General features: G+C 42.8%; 1 protein-coding gene across 4 annotated transcripts in view; it reads right to left on the bottom strand.

The window, feature by feature from the left end:
• The window catches only part of Tnik (TRAF2 and NCK interacting kinase), a 418588-nt gene that overhangs the window by 125542 nt on the left and 276609 nt on the right, over positions 1-16437 (bottom strand). For all 4 annotated transcript variants that reach the window (XM_006971170.4, XM_016000780.3, XM_006971168.4 and 1 more), the window contains exon 5: positions 4406-4516. In XM_006971170.4, the coding sequence (XP_006971232.1) occupies positions 4406-4516 (111 nt within the window). The remainder of the gene's footprint in view (positions 1-4405; positions 4517-16437) is intronic.

The raw sequence follows: 16437 nt of genomic DNA on the forward strand, positions 1-16437 counted from the left end.
TTGTCATACACTCATGCTGCTGAGTTAAACTACAGGACACTATTGGTACCAACTGAAATACACACATAACTTTATGCTGAACTAAACACATCAGATCTGACAGCAGTACAGCAAACTGCATGCATGATGGTATGGATGGGTTCCTCTCTGCTCGAATTTCAGTTAACACGGTGCTGTAAGAAGTGAGGTCTGCCTATATGGGCTAATTTGTAATGGGCACATTGACAGTTTGCATAGAAAACTAACCTGGCTTCACCAAATTTACCTTTTGGGAATGTATTTCAATTTACAAGTTATCTTCAATTTTAATTAAGCACAATGAAACGTGTTTCAGGCCAGTCGAGGACTTTCTCTTTGGTCTTAGTACGGACCATGTTAAAAAAGGAAGACGGGCAGGAGAGAGCTGTCAGGTGCTTGCCTTTGGCATGGGGACCTGCGTTAGATATCATGACAACCGAGAGGCCACGCACGATGGCCGTGCTTATGATGCTGGGGAGGCAGAGATAGGTAGACCGGGGCGGAGCGGGGTTCACTGGACAGTCAGCCCAGCAAAGTTGTTGATTTCCAGTCCAGTGAGAGACCCTGGCTCTAAAAAGTGATGAAGGACAGCATCTGAGGAATGACAGCTGAGGTAGCCTTATAGCTTACACACAGTCACAGACATGCACACACAGACACAGACATGCACACACACACACACAGACACAGACATGCACACATACACAGACATGCACAAACACACAGACATGCACACACAGACACAGACATGCACACACAGAGACACAAACATGCACACACAGACTGACATAACACACACTGTCACAGACATGCACACACAGACATGCACACACAGAGACACAAACATGCACACACAGACATGCACACACAGACACAGACATGCACACAGAGACACAGACATGTACACACACAGAGACATGCACACACAGACACAGACATGTACACATACAGAGACATGCACACACAGACACAGAAAGGAAATCATTCCCTTGGCTGGCATCTGTCATGTCGCTCAGTAACTGATCATTTTGAGACTGCTGGTTCTGTGACATTAAACAAAATCCATTGGTCTAGTACTTATGAAGTCATGCCATCAGGCACCCAAGTGCTGTTATTTTATTATTTATAATTTTTCTGTTCTTTTAATTGTTCTCCATAAATACCACAATCACTATATAAAAGGTAAGGCACGTGCGCGCACGCGCACACACACACACGCACACACACACTGACTTTCCTGGTTGAAGAAGCAGCCTAAGAGCGTGTGAAGGGACGGTGTGAGGCACTGTTTTGGTGTCACACTTCCTTTTTCATCTGGTCGTCTGGCTCCAGGTAGGCAGTGGCCAGCTTTAAATGCCTTCTTTTATAGCACACAATGCAAGCGCTGGCAGGCCTGACGACCCCCTTTATCTGGGACCAAATGGGTGGGATGGTGTATCAGAGCACACACAAGAGCGAAAGTCCGTGCAGTGCACAGTGGGTCAACTCGAAAATTCTTGTGACAAGGGACCATCCAGGTGGTCAAACATTCCTTCTTATGAGTTCTCTCATGCCAGGTGCTTACATCATCTGAGAGAATGTACTGGAAGGGGCAAGAAACACGCTGTTTACATGCATTTAAAATGTCTACGGTGAATATCTGTGCTGCCTTTAGGTCCCTGAGAACAAATAATTGGCTCCCTGCTGGATGTTCTAGCAGGGCAAAAATGGGGTGGGTGGGTGAGCAGGACTGCTCTGGCGGCCTCGTGGACTCTTGGTGCCCACCGGGTGGCCTCAGGTACTAAAGGTTTCATGCTTCCTCTGACCGAGCAGCAGATAGAAAATCACAGGGAGCTAACGGCAGACAAAGCCTTGGAGATAATTTTCAGCAAACATGGAAATCAGTAGCCTCAGCTTGCTTCTTCTCAAGTTGTGTTTTCATTTTTTATTTCAGAAATCATTCTGTCTACCCCAAGCTATACACTGTAGAATCCTGCCTTTTCTCATAACAACTCTAGGTTTTCAGAACTGAGTCTAAAGGTGAGGGAGATGGTTCAGTCAGTGCATGCTGAACATATGAGGACCCGAGTCTGAATCTCTAATCCCTATACAAACAGGAACAGAGACAGGCAGATCCCAAGAACTTGCTGCCTAGCGAGGCTAGCAAACTGGTGAGCACAGGATTTAGGGAGAGGCCTGACTCAAAGATGATGTGGGGTGTCAAGAAGGTCACAAGGCAAAGATGCTTGTTGCATTATCCTTGTGACTTAAGTTTGATCCCCCATGTCTATGCAGTGGTGGAAAAAGAGCCTTGACTCCATAAACTTGTATGCCGTGACTCCTCCACATGTAAGTCATGACACAAGACCCTCCCACATCATGTATCCATACACCCAAGATAAGGCAGATAGTGACTGAGATACACTGCAAATGATTGACCTCTGGTTTCCACATGCATGTGTATCCACACACAAACACACACAGAGATCTACACTACAGATGCATGCAGGCAAGCACACACACACACACACACACACACACACACACACACACACGAAGATAAAAACAAAACAAAAAATAGCACCTAAAAACAGGTGTAGTGGCACATGTCTGTCACCTCAGCACTTAAGAGTTAGAGGCAGAAAAGTCAGAAGTTCTTGGCCATCCTCAACTACATGGCAAATTAAAAGCAGGCCTGGACTACAAGATAACCTATCTTAAATAAATAAATAAAATCAGCATTTCCTATATTTACCATTTGTATTTATTGAGGTAAAATATTTGACATAGCTTAAAGCAGGTGCTAATTTCACATTGTCATATTAAATAGTCAATATGGATAGTGATTAAAAAGAGTCCCCCACATTAGACTCTTCTTTGTCATGTACCGATGTCTATACAACATGGATTTGTTCAGGGACTCTTCATTCTATGTCCTTGATCCTGTCTAGTCTTGTTACTTAGCAACCTTAAATAAATTCTGAGTTCTGACCACAAGCTGCATATGCCATCATTTATTGAGGCTTTCCTTTGTTTCTCTCAGTATAGACATGAGAAAGGAAGCCATTTCTTTCTTTCTGTAGGTTTACTTCTAAATGTCTGACTTGTCTCGTCCTATGGCCAATGCTAGACTTAAGCTTCATTTTCTCTTTGTCCTGCTTGGACTGGTTTGCATGTAATGACTGCATATCATTCTAGATCTTTCTTCTTTCTCAATGTTCATCCACCCACAAGACAATAGGTCTCTCAAGGCCATATTTTGGACACAGTGAATTTTACCTTCTACTCCCTTGAATTAAGAAGGCAGAGCTTATAAGTAAACAATGACTGTTGGGCAGATGTAGTAGAATTGCCCAGTAGAAGCACACTCGCCTCCACATTTGTAGCAAGAGAAAATTAAACTAGCCTGAGTGAACTTAATGCTCCCAGGTGCCTTCTTCCTGAACTAAGCTGAGCAAATACAGCTCAGTTCTTTCACTGTCTGACCTGAGATTTGCATGGGAAAGTGAACGAACAGGCATATCCAAGCATCATCATTTAGGAGGTTAAGCCTCAAAGATTTTTTTTTAAGGTACAAACACTTAAACTAGCCTGTATGCACAGACATGAATAAAGTCCCTTTATGTGGTGAGTAGGTATTACAATATTAGTTTAATGAAAATAGATACTTTGAATGACTAACCAGTGTATCTCTTAATCCATTCCACACAGAGACATTGTGACCTACAGTCAGATTTCTAATTAAAAAAAAAAACCACCATCAAAACCAAGTGTTTTGCTGTGGAAATCACGCAATGTTTATCTTCCAAATGAAATTACATATGACCTTGACCATCTAGAATGGTCCTCCACCCATCAATGCTGCCCTACCTCCAAACCACAGTTATCAACATCACTGTTCAAATAAACCATTCATTGATCATCTGTTTACATCTACATATATCCTCTATCCATCTCTTATCTTATCTATCTACCTATCTATCTATCTATCATCTATCTACCTATCTACCTATGTATCTATCTATGTATGTATGTATGTATGTACCTACCTACCTACCTATCTTCTATCCATCATGTATCTTTTTACCTATCATCTGTTTATCTATTAACTATCTTTCCATTACCTGTATATTTATGATCTATTCATCATCTATCTGTCTTTCTTTTGGGGAAACACGGCCATGTGTATACGAGGTAGCTTTGAATTCACAATATTCTTGCCTCAGCCTTCTAAATGCTGGGATTACAAATGTGTACTGCAATTCCAGCTTGTTAGGATAAAGCCATTAAATACATTTCTACCATACTTAGAAATTTCACTAGAAAGACAGAAGAGTGTAGAATATCTCCCAAGACATTCTGTGTTACTGAAGAAACTTGGAGGGGGCAGTGCCCACTTGTCACCTACCCGCAAGATCTCCCTGCAGATGTATGCGATCCACTCTTCTTTCAGTGTGTTGCCTTTCGTGTTCTTGATCAGGTCAGTGACGGAGCCAGCACCACAGAACTCCATCACCAGCTGGCAAAAGAAGGAAAGAGCCACTGTTACAACCCTGCGTGCCTGCACTCCCTCACTAAGCTGGCTTAGAACCATACTGCCCTCTGTTGTTTCTGAATGCCAGGCCTGCAAAGAAAAGGTAGCAATCATAAAACAATATTTAAACCACGGTCTCTTCTATTAAGTCCTCGTGGAAATCATAAAGAGGAAAGCTTACTTTTAATGTTGCTGGTGGAGGAAGTGCCACTGAACTTGGAGATTTCTCTTTGTAACTAGAGTATTTTCTCGTCCAATACGTCCCAGGCACCGTTTACCAACATCCACTCCTCCTTGCCCTTTTCTCGAAAATAATTTAGCATAAACTTTTTGAACTTCAAAACCTTAAAAGTTTATTTTTTTATTTTCTTACTTGTTTATAGTTGTTTATAATTGTTTTGTCCACCTTGATGAGGGACTTGAATAACAGTGAAATGTCACATTCAACATAATGTTATGGAAGAGGCAGCTCAGCTAGATTGTTCTGCTGAGAATGTGTTGATATTGTATACTGAGCATCCCAGAGAGCCACGTTTTATTGGAACAAAAGCCACATCTCATGGTGTGTTGACATTTCAGAATCTCAATTAAAGTGGATTAAAATCTGCAAAAAAGCTTATTATATTTTAGTTTTTATTGTGTGCATGAGTATCTATGTGTGTGTATGCACATATAGGTAAGACAAATAGTACCAGTTGAGGGAGTCGGTCTTCTCCTGCTACCATGTAGGTCACAGATATCAAACTCAGGTCATCAGACGTGGTAGCAAGTGTTCTAAGCCATCTCGCTGGCCCAACATTATTATTATTTTAAAAAATACTTTGAGCAGTATTTTTCAGGCAGAAATGAAGAACACTCTCCAAGAAGGCCTGTTTCTTTGTTCCCTTTTGTGAAATAGGGGCAGATCCACAACTCAGACAAGTTGAGCCGTCTCTGTGACTTGAACCTACACCTGTACCTGTGTCTCCTACACAGCAGGAGCCTTTGTCTGTCCAAGGAACCCAGGAAATCCCTAGCTAGGACACCACTCATGCAGGCTGTTTATGTTGTTGGTTTGGATGTGACACTGTAAGCTGTCACAGCGCGGACTGTCTGGTTTTAATTAACTTCAGTAAGTGTTCCCAGGAGGTTGGGCACATCAAATAAATCCAATAAACAATAAACTCTAATTTAGCACCTTTCATCCAAAAACCTCCAAGCAGTCTATAAATATAAACTCATTACAGCACTCAGCAACTTTATCAAGCGGGCAGAGGGTAAGCATTGCCGCAGACTAGAACCAGAGCTTTCCCATTCATTCCCAGGGTTAGAGAAAGCACCTTCATTCCAGCCTTTCTCTGTTACATGGTCTTCAACCAAAGCCCCCTTAGTTAGATAGGACATTGCCTTTTGCAATTAATTAAAAGAACTTACAATAATTAGTAATCAACCCCCAACTTGATAGAAGAGAGAGAAACAAAGCAGAGGCATAATAGAATCCACATGTGTGTATCAGCTCTGTGTCATTAGGTCCTTAAAAGACCCCAGAGCTCAGGGAGATGGCTCAGAGTTGAACGTGCTGGCTGAGAGAGTGTGAGGACCCAGAGTTCAGGACCCATGGAAATGCTGATGGGTTTGGCTACCTGTCTATAAATCCAGCCTCAGAAGACAGAGATGGGAATCTCCAGAGCCAGCTGCCTAGTGAGACCACCCACATGAGTGAACTCTGTGTTTGACTGATAGATCCTGCCTCAGTGAATAATGTCTAAGAGAGATCCTGGATGATCTGACATCAGCTCAGTCTTCCCCATGCATAGGTGCCCATATTCACAGACATGCAAAACACACCAAAAACATGCATGTGCACATGTGCATGTATGTACACACACACACACACACACACACACACACACACACACACACACGGAAGAAAAAATCCCCAACTGGGTGCAAAATTTCCTTAGGCAGAAATTCAACTGTGCAACTGCATTCCTTTTTTATCTGCATATCTGATAGAGGCTCAAAAAATTTCACAAAATGGTGCTGAGGATGCAGCTCGGTTGGTCGTGTGCTTGCCTAGCACGTGCAAAGCCCCGGCTTTGATCCTCAGCACCCTGTAAGATGCACACTTGGGAGGTGGAGGCAGGAAGATCAGATGTTCAAGGTTAGTCTCTATTACATAGGGTGTTTGAGGCCAGCGTGGGCTCCGTGAGACCCTAACTCAAAAGAAAACAAACGAACAAAAACACACGAAATAATTTCATGCCTGAGTTTCCAGAGCCTGCTCTGATCTGACTTACAGTTGGAAGCAAGCTGGCTCTCCTAGGAAACTCTTGTTATTTTTCCCAGAGAGCCAGTAGATGTGTTAAGACTTACAGGAAACTTCTGTAGGGAAATCTGGAAGTGTAGAATACACTACATTCCAATCAGGAAGAGCTGAAATTCTTCCATATGTAATGGCCAGGCAGCTCACAAAGACTACAGAATCACACCAAGGATCCAGGGGTCAATCTGACACGCACGCAGAGGTCAGAGCTAGGATAACTGCTATAATGTACAATGACAGCAAAGCAACGGTGTTGCCTAGAAACAGAACGCACTAATCACGCACTCACAGAGAATAAGACTGACACAGTTAGAAGATGAGGAACTAAACGATACTCCGAAGTCAAGTGCAAACAAAGACTATACAAAGAGCGTGTCCTAGCATTGTCGTCCCTGTGCCACGCACACCTCCTGGGGCACACGCATGCGTGCGGCTGGAGGACAGAGTGTGTTCCTCTACAGCTCTTGCCTTACTCCCCCAGACAGGGTCTCTCACTGAACTTGGAGCTTCCTGGTGTTTTGTTCGGCTGGGACAGCTAGCTCCAGGGGTCAGCCTCTCTGCCCTGTCCCCACCCCAGCACTGGGGTCACAAGTGTATATGGCCACGCCTAGCTTTGTATCTCCTATTACTTATTCTCTTTTATTAATTGGTTCCTCAGAGGGCTGCCAAAACTTTTAATGAAATCGTTAATTTTATATTTATACACGCTGCATTGTATCATACTCACCCCAGGGATCTCCTCTCTAACTCTCCTTTTGTCTTTCCAACCGTTCTCACTTCTGCCCTCTGTTCCTCCATCCCCCTCTATTGCTTTCCTTTTCAGATTCCCTGTGGGCCATCATGGCTACTATGTGTTTGTGATTGCAAGGGCAATCACATGTCCTGAAGACAGCCCAACTCCACCCAGACCCTTCGGCTCTCAAAGTCTCTGCTTCTACATGAGTGCTGAAGACCTGAACTTGGTCCTTATTCCTGCACAGTGAGTACTCGTGCCCATGGAGCTGAAGACCTAACCTGGGTCCTTATTCCTGCACAGTGAGTACTCATGCCCATGGAGCTGAAGACCTAACTTGGGTCCTTATTCCTGAACAGTGAGTACTCATGCCCATGGGCCTGGAGACCTGAACTCGGTCCTTATTCCTGAACAGTGAGTACTCATGCCCATGGAGCTGAAGACCTGAACTCGGTCCTTATTCCTGAACAGTGAGTACTCGTGCCCATGGGCCTGGAGACCTGAACTCGGTCCTTATTCCTGAACAGTGAGTACTCATGCCCATGGAGCTGGAGACCTGAACTCGGTCCTTATTCCACAGTGAGTACTCGTGCCCATGGAGCTGAAGACCTGAACTCGGTCCTTATTCCTGAACAGTGAGTACTCATGCCCATGGGCCTGGAGACCTGAACTCGGTCCTTATTCCTGAACAGTGAGTACTCATGCCCATGGAGCTGGAGACCTGAACTCGGTCCTTATTTCTGAACAGTGAGTACTCGTGCCCATGGAGCTGGAGACCTGAACTCGGGTCCTTATTCCTGCACAGCGAGTACTCATGCCCATGGAGACATCTCCAGCCCTGATTTAGCTTTCTTATATAACTTTAACACTGGATACTTAAATAACAAAAAGACAAAAAGTAGAAAACGACTATTGATAAGAGTAAGCATTCTACCTGATAATGAGAGATGTAATAGAATCAGAAGGCCACTATTTTGTACCTCTTAAGAAACTAACAGACTGTAGTCAATCACCCATGGGGTAGGGGCGATGATAGAAGAGAAACCTATAGACTTCAAATTCTTTAAATACATCAACAGGTTGAGATTGCAATGGACAGTATTTATTTGAAAACTGATTTTAAAATGTAGCTGCTAAAGTTTTTGTTTGCTTGTTTCGTTTGCCAGGTAAGGTGGTGCACACCTTTAATCCTAGCACTTTGGAGGCAGAGGATGGTAAATCTCTGTGAGTTCAAGGCCAACCTGGTCTATATAGTGAATTCCAGTACAGCCAGGGCAACTCAGGGAGACCTTGTCAAAAAACCAACCAAACCAACCAACCAAACAAACAGAAGAAAACTAAGCCAGGAAAAGCAGCTGCTAGTTTAAACAACTACAACTTTTCATATTAATGTAAGTATTTGAAGAGACTAAGGAAATATAGATGAAATTTTTTTTTAGTGTGATGATTCTCTGGTTATAAAAAATCTCATAGTTTTAACATAAATGCTGAAATACTTTTAGGCAGTAAAGGACATTATTAAGAAAGGAGAAGTCATAAAATAAAGAAAAATATTTTACATTTCATTTTATTATTTTGTGTATATGGTTGTTTTGCAGGAAATATATCTGTGTACCACATGTGTGTGCAGTGTCCAGGAGGACCAGATGAGGGCAGCTGATCCCCTGGAAGTAGAGTTACAGACAGTTGTGAGTCTCCATGTGGGTACTGGGAATCGAACCTGGACCCTCTCGAAAAGCAGCCAGTGCTCTTAACTTCTGAGCCACCACTCCAGCCTCATACTGAAACTATTTATAACTTATACCTGATAAGGATATAGCATCCAGAATTTATCAAGAACTTGTATAAGCCAACAAGAAGATCCAGCTTAAACATGAGCATGAGAGTTGGGTGTGGTGATGTACACCTGATAGGTGGAGGCAGGAGGATTGGAGTGATCTCCAGGCCAGCCTGTGAACACCTGTCTCAAAGGCAGAAAAAACAATTCAAAAATAAGTAAATGAATCAATGAAATGAAGTAAGGATGAACAAAGAACTTGGATGGACGTTTCTCTAAACTTTAGAGTCTAAAGAATGTATGAAATGTCAAAAATCAGGCGTTTGTAGGTGTGTGGATTGATGGCAGGGTCTTCGATTTAATTCCATTGGTCTACATGTCTGTTTTTATGATAACACCATGCTGTTTTATTGCTATAGCTCCACAGTAGAGCTTGAAGTCAGGGATTGTGATGCCTCCAGAGGTTGCTTTAATGTACAGGATTGTTTTGGCTATCCTGAGTTTTTTGTTTTTCCATATGAAGTTGAATATTATTCTTTCAAGGTCTGTGAAGAATTGTGTTGGGATTTTGATGGGGATTGCACTGAATCTGTAGATTGGTTTTGGTAATATTGACATTTTTACTGTGTTGATCCTACCTATCCATGAACATGGGAGATCTTTCCATTTTCTGATATCTTCTTCAAATTCTTTCTTCAAAGACTTAAAGTTCTTGTCATACAGGTCTTGTTTGGTTAGAGTTATGGGAAAAGGAAGCATCTTCAACAAATGGTGCTGGCATAACTGGATGTCAACATGTAGAAGATTGCAAATGGATCCATATCTATCATCCTGCACAAAACTCAAGTCCAAGTGGATCAAAAACCTCAACATAAATCCAGATACACTGAACCTGGTCTAGAAGAGAAAGTTGGAAGTAGTCTTGAACACATTGGCACAGGAGACCACTTTCTAAATATAACACCAGTAGCACAGACACTGAGATCAACAATTAATAAATGGGACCCCCTGAAACTGAGAAGCTTCTGTAAGGCAAAGGACACAGTAAATAAGACAAAAATGGCAGTCTACAGAATGGGAAAAAATCTTTACCAACTCCACATCTGACAGAGGGCTAATCTCCAAAATATATAAAGAACTCAAGAAACTAGACATCAAAATACCAAATAATCCAATTAAAAAGTGGGCTACAGAGCTAAACAGAGAATTCTCAACAGAAGAATCTCAAATGGCTGAAAGACATTTAAGGAATTGCTCAACATCCTTAGTCATCAGGATAATGCAAATCAAAATGATTCTGAGATACCATCTTACACCTGTCAGAATGGCTATGATCAAAAACACTGAAGACAGCTTATGTTGGAGAGGATGTGGAGCAAGTGGAACACTCCTTCACTGTTGGTGGGAGTGCAAACTTGTACAGCCACTCTGGAAATCAGTATGGCGGTATCTCAGATGGGAATCAGCCTACCTCAAGATCCAACAATACCACTCTTGGGCATATACTCAAAAGATGCTCAATCATACCACAAGGACATTTGCTCAACTATGTTCATAGCAGCATTATTCATAATAGCCAGAACCTGGAAACAAACTAGATGTCCCTCAACCCAAGTACGGATAAAGAAAATGTGGCACATATACACAATGGAGTATTATGCAGTAGTAAAAACCAATGTCATCATGAAATTTATAGACAAATGGATGGAACTAAAAAAAATCATCCTGAGTGAGGTAACCCAGACCCAGAAAGACAAACATGGTATGCACTCACTCATAAGTGGATATTAGACACAAAGCAAAGGACAACCAGACTGAAATCCACAATCACAGAGAAGCCAGGTAAAGAGGAGGACCATAAAAGGGACACTCATGGATCACCCCAGGAAGGGGAAAGGGTTAAGATCTCTTGGGTAAACTGGGAGAAGGAGTAGAGGGGAAGAGATGGGGGGTAGGAACATGAGGGTTCGAGATGGCCGAGTTTGGGGAGGGACAGAGAAGCAGAGCAATGAAAGAGATACCTTGGCAGAATGAGCCAGTATGGGGTTCGGGAGACACCTGGTGCTAAAGGAATCCCCGAGAACCCACAAGGATGTCCGCAGCTAAGACTCCTGGCAATGGTGGAGAGGGTGCTTGAACTAGCCTTCCCCTGTACTCCGATTGGTATCTACCTTAATTGTCATCATAGAACCTACATTCAGTGACTGATGGAAGCAGATGCAGAGACCCAAGGCCAAGCACTTGGCCAAGCTCCTGGAGTTCAGTTGAAGAGAGGGAGGAGAGAGTACAGGGTCAAGGGGAGTCAAGATCATGATGAGAAAAAAACACAGAGACAGCTGACCCAAGCTAGTGGGGGCCCACGGACTCTGGACTGACAGCTGGGGAGCCTGCATGGGATCGCACTAAGCCCTTTGAATGAGGGTGACAGTTGTATGGCTTGATGTGTTTCTAGGTTCCCTTATCCTGGCAATGGGACCAGGACTTATCCTGGGTACATGAACTGGCTTTTTAGAGTCTATTCCCTATGGTGGGGGAAGGGCTTGGTCCTGCCCCAACTTGGTATGCCAGCCTGTGATACCCAAGGGAGGCCTTACCCCCTATGAGGAGAGGGTGGGGGTGGGATGGGGAGAGGTGGGCGGGGAGCGGGTGAAGGGAGGGAGGGGGAAGAGTGGGTGGTATGCAAAATGGAAAAAACAACTTTAAATAAATAAGTAAACCTTAAAAAAAAAGAATATATGAAATGACCAGCAATAGCATGAAAAGATACCAATAAAAGCATTATATATAAAATGCCCAGTAATGGCATGAAAAGATGCTGATAAAGCTGGGCGGTGGTGGCGTACACCTTTAATCCAGCACTCGGGAGGCAGAGTCAGGCAGATCTCTGTGAGTTCGAGGCCAGCCTGGTCTACAGAGCGAGTTCCAGGAAAGGTGCAAAGCTACACAGAGAAACCCTGTCTCGAAAAACCAAAAAAAAAAAAAAAAAGATGCTGATAACAGCATTATATATAAAATGTCCAGTAATGGCATGAAAAGATGCTGATAACAGCATTAGTCATGAGAAAAACATAAATCAAGGCACACTGAGGTGATATAACACCCATAAGGATGAGTATAATTTTTAAAAATGTAGATCAACTGGAACCATCACACATTGCTAATGATTAAATACATGGTGCAGTAACTCTAGAAAATAGTTTGTGAATTTCTCAGCAAATTAAAAGTAAAATCAACATAAAACTCAGTTGTTTCACTTGCAGATTTATACACAGAGAATTGAAAATTGATGTTCAGCAAAAACCCGCATAAGAATATTTATGGCAGTGCTACTTACAGAAGCCAGAAGCTGGAAACAAAATCTCAACAGATGAGCAGATAGATGAAACAAACTGTGGTATGCCCATTCAACAGACTGTTATTCAGCCATGGGAATGACTGATTCATCAGGGAGGGACTGGGAAGACAGTATGCGAAGGAAAGAAGAGCCAAAGGCGGCCCTGGATAGATTCCATTCCTATGACACAGACCCTCCAGCAGTGGAAGCAGGTCCAGAGGTTTCCTGGGAATGCTCATGTGGAGAAGGAGTGACTCCCTAATGGATATAGATTTGACTGGGAGTGGGGTCGGGTGGGGTGTAATTCTGGCACTAGGGAGTGGGGGTGCTTTGTACAACACAATCAATATACTGAATGCCTCTGGGTTACTAATTTAGAAGTAGCTAAAATTGAAGTAATCTAATACTATATATATTTTGCCAGAATTAAGTGTATTTGATTGTTTTAAGGCCTGAGTGGAGGACAAAGGATCTTGTGGGAGGCAGGGGATTAGACAGTGGGGGCAGGCTGCCCAGGGTAGCTGGAGTGCACAGGTGCTTCTTTTTTTTTTTTTTTTTTTTTTTTTTTTTTTTTTTTGTGATATATATTTTTTATTTTACAATACCATTCAGTTCTACATATCAGCCATGGGTTCCCCTATTCTCCCCCCTCCCACGCCCTCCCCTTACCCCCAGCCCACCCTCCATTCCCATCTCCTCCAGGACAAGTCCTCCCCCGAGGACTGTGATCGACTTGGTAGACTCAGTCCAGGGAGGTCCAGTCCCTTCCTCCCAGACTGAGCCAAGTGTCCCTGCATAAGTTCCTGGTTTCAAACAGCCAACTCATGGAATGAGCACAGGACTTGGTCCCACTGCCTAAATGCCTCCCAAACTGATCAAGCCAATCAACTGTCTCACCTATTCAGAGGGCCTGATCCAGCTGGGAGCCCCTCAGTCTTTGGTTCATAGTTCATGTGTTTCCATTCATTTGGCTATTTTTTTTCAATAATTGAGTAAAACTGAAATTTATTATATGCCACAGTCGTCCTACGGACCTCCATGCTATATATATATAGCCTCTATGGTTCTATGGGTTGTGGTCTGATTGTTCATTTTATATCTAGACTCCACCAATGAGTGAGTACATACCATAACTGTCTTTCTGGGTTTGGGTTACCTCACTCAGGATGATATTTTCTAGTTCCATCCATTTGCCTGCAAATTTCATGCTTTCATTGTTTTTCTCTGCTGAGTAGTACTCCATTGTGTATATGTACCACATTTTTTTCATCCATTCTTCCGTTGATGGGCATCTAGGTTGTTTCCAGGTTCTGGCTATTACAAATAGTGCTGCTATGAACATAGCTGAGCATGTATCTTTATGGTATGTATCAGCATTCTTTGGGTATATGCCCAAGAGTGGGATGGCTGGGTCTTGAGGTAGTTTGATTCCTAATTTTCTGAGAAACCGCCATACTGATTTCCATAGTGGTTGTACAAGTTTACATTCCCACCAACAGTGGAGGAGTGTTCCCTTTGCTCCACATCCTCTCCAACATTGGTTGTCATTGGTGTTTTTGATCTTAGCCATTCTAACAGGTGTAAGGTGGTATCTCAGAGTCGTTTTGATTTGCATTTCTCTGATGATTAAGGATGTTGAGCATTTCTTTAAATGTCTTTCAGCCATTTGTAGTTCTTGTTTTGTGAATTCTCTGTTTAGCTCTTTAGCCCATTTTTTAATTGGACTGTTCAGTGCTTTGATGTCTAGTTTCTTGAGTTCTTTATATATTGTGGAGATCAATCCTCTGTCAGATGTGGGGTTGGTGAAGATCTTTTCCCAATCTGTTGGCTGTCTTTTTGTCTTATTGACTGTGTCTTTTGCCCTGCAAAAGCTTCTCAGTTTTGAGAGGTCCCATTTATTAATGGTTGTGCTCAGGGTCTGCACAGGTGCTTCTTATAGTACAGTTCTGTCTACTTCTGTGATTTGGAGGCATTTTCTATTTTAAAGAAAATGCCCTTCTGTAGAAAATCACGCTTCAATGCCAGCAGGATGGATCAAAAACACTTGCTGAGACAGATGATACGAATGTCTTCCCTGTGAGCCAAACATGTCTTCACCCTTTCTCCCAATCACATAGTGGCAAGACCTCCCAGGGACGCACCAGCAGTGGCCATGTCGCTGGGAGAAAATGTCCTACTATTAGGCCACATAATTGCAGTTCCCAGGAAGAGCAGTGGAAACCCAGAACTCCAGCCTTTCAAAATTAGATTGGACAAAACACTTTCAAATATTCAGTGGGAAACAATCGGGCTCTAGCCAGGCACCAATGATGTCTATAATCTGCTTCTCCATTCAGCTCCAGCTGAAGGCTGCTCCATTCTTTTCATCTCACTAAGGAACAAAATGATTGTTAAATTATGTAATAGGACTAGAAAAAAAGAAAGAAAGAAGTGGAAAGAAATCAGAACTTGCTAGCAATGGGTCCCTGCAGCCACACAGCAACACTGATAATTACTGCCACCAGACAGCAGGGACCTTCCCTATCCTTTTACTAAATGGCCTCAGAGCTTACCATGGCAAGCCCAGCTGAGTGCGGTAAGTCAATCACTTCACATCTCACAAGCAAGATGCAACGGATCATTAATATTGCCCTTGAAAGATAATTTTCTAAGAGTTTATACTGGGCAGTGAGACACACAACACTAATTGAGAACTTAATGTGCTGGGTTCTTACAATTTGGTGATTTGTAAACAAACAATAACAAAAAATAAACGAAGAAATCTTTTCTGTGACTCTCCTTCTCTCAGTTATCAGTTCAGTTATTAATTTGGAAATGGTCTTTGGTTTTACCCATAGTGACACAGATTAAGGATGCAGAGCAGGTTAAAAACATTCTCTATCATGCAGCTTTGTGACCTTAGACATTGCATTAGTTACTTGTCCTGGTGCTGTGATAAAATGATCTCACAAAAAGAAGAAAGGTTTATTTTGGCTTACAGTAGATAAGGCACAGCCAACCATGGTTAGAAAGTGTTGGAAGGTTGAAGCAGCTGCTTACATTGGTCCATGGTCAGGAAGCAGAGCAAGAAGATGCTTATGCTCGGCTGGATTTCTGCTTTTGGTTGTCTTTGGGACTCCAGTGCATGGAGTGGTGTCACCCATAGTGAGCAAGTCTTCCTATATCAATGAACTTACGATACTTCTTCACAAACATGGCCAGAGGCTAACCTAGTCTAGATAATCCCTCACAAACATGGCCAGGGGTTAATTTAGTCTAGATAAACCACAGATTTTTCCAGGGACTAGCCAAGTCTAGATAATCCCTCACAAACATGGCCAGGGACTAGCCTAGTCTAGATAATCCCTCACAAACATGGCCAGGGGTTAATTTAGTCTAGATAAACCACAGATTTTTCCAGGGACTAGCCAAGTCTAGATAATCCCTCACAAACATGGCCAGGGACTAGCCAAGTCTAGATAATCCCTCACAAACATGGCCAGAGGCTAACCTAGTCTAGATAATCCCTCACAAACATGGCCAGAAACTAACCTAGTCTAGATACTCCCTCACAGACTTGGCCAGAGCATTTTCTTTTGGGTGATTCTAGATTCTGTCAAGTAATAATAAATGGTAGCCACCATAGACCCACTCCCTAGCCACCGGAGACTCTGCGCTGCCCCCTTTCCACTGTGACAAGATTTAATGAACAAGCATCACGGAATAGGAAGATGGTCAGTTTTTGACGTGTTTGTCACCAAGCATGAGGACCTGAGTT

The sequence above is a fragment of the Peromyscus maniculatus genome, chromosome 6 (assembly GCF_049852395.1).
Source record: "Peromyscus maniculatus bairdii isolate BWxNUB_F1_BW_parent chromosome 6, HU_Pman_BW_mat_3.1, whole genome shotgun sequence".
Lineage (NCBI taxonomy): Eukaryota > Metazoa > Chordata > Mammalia > Rodentia > Cricetidae > Peromyscus > Peromyscus maniculatus.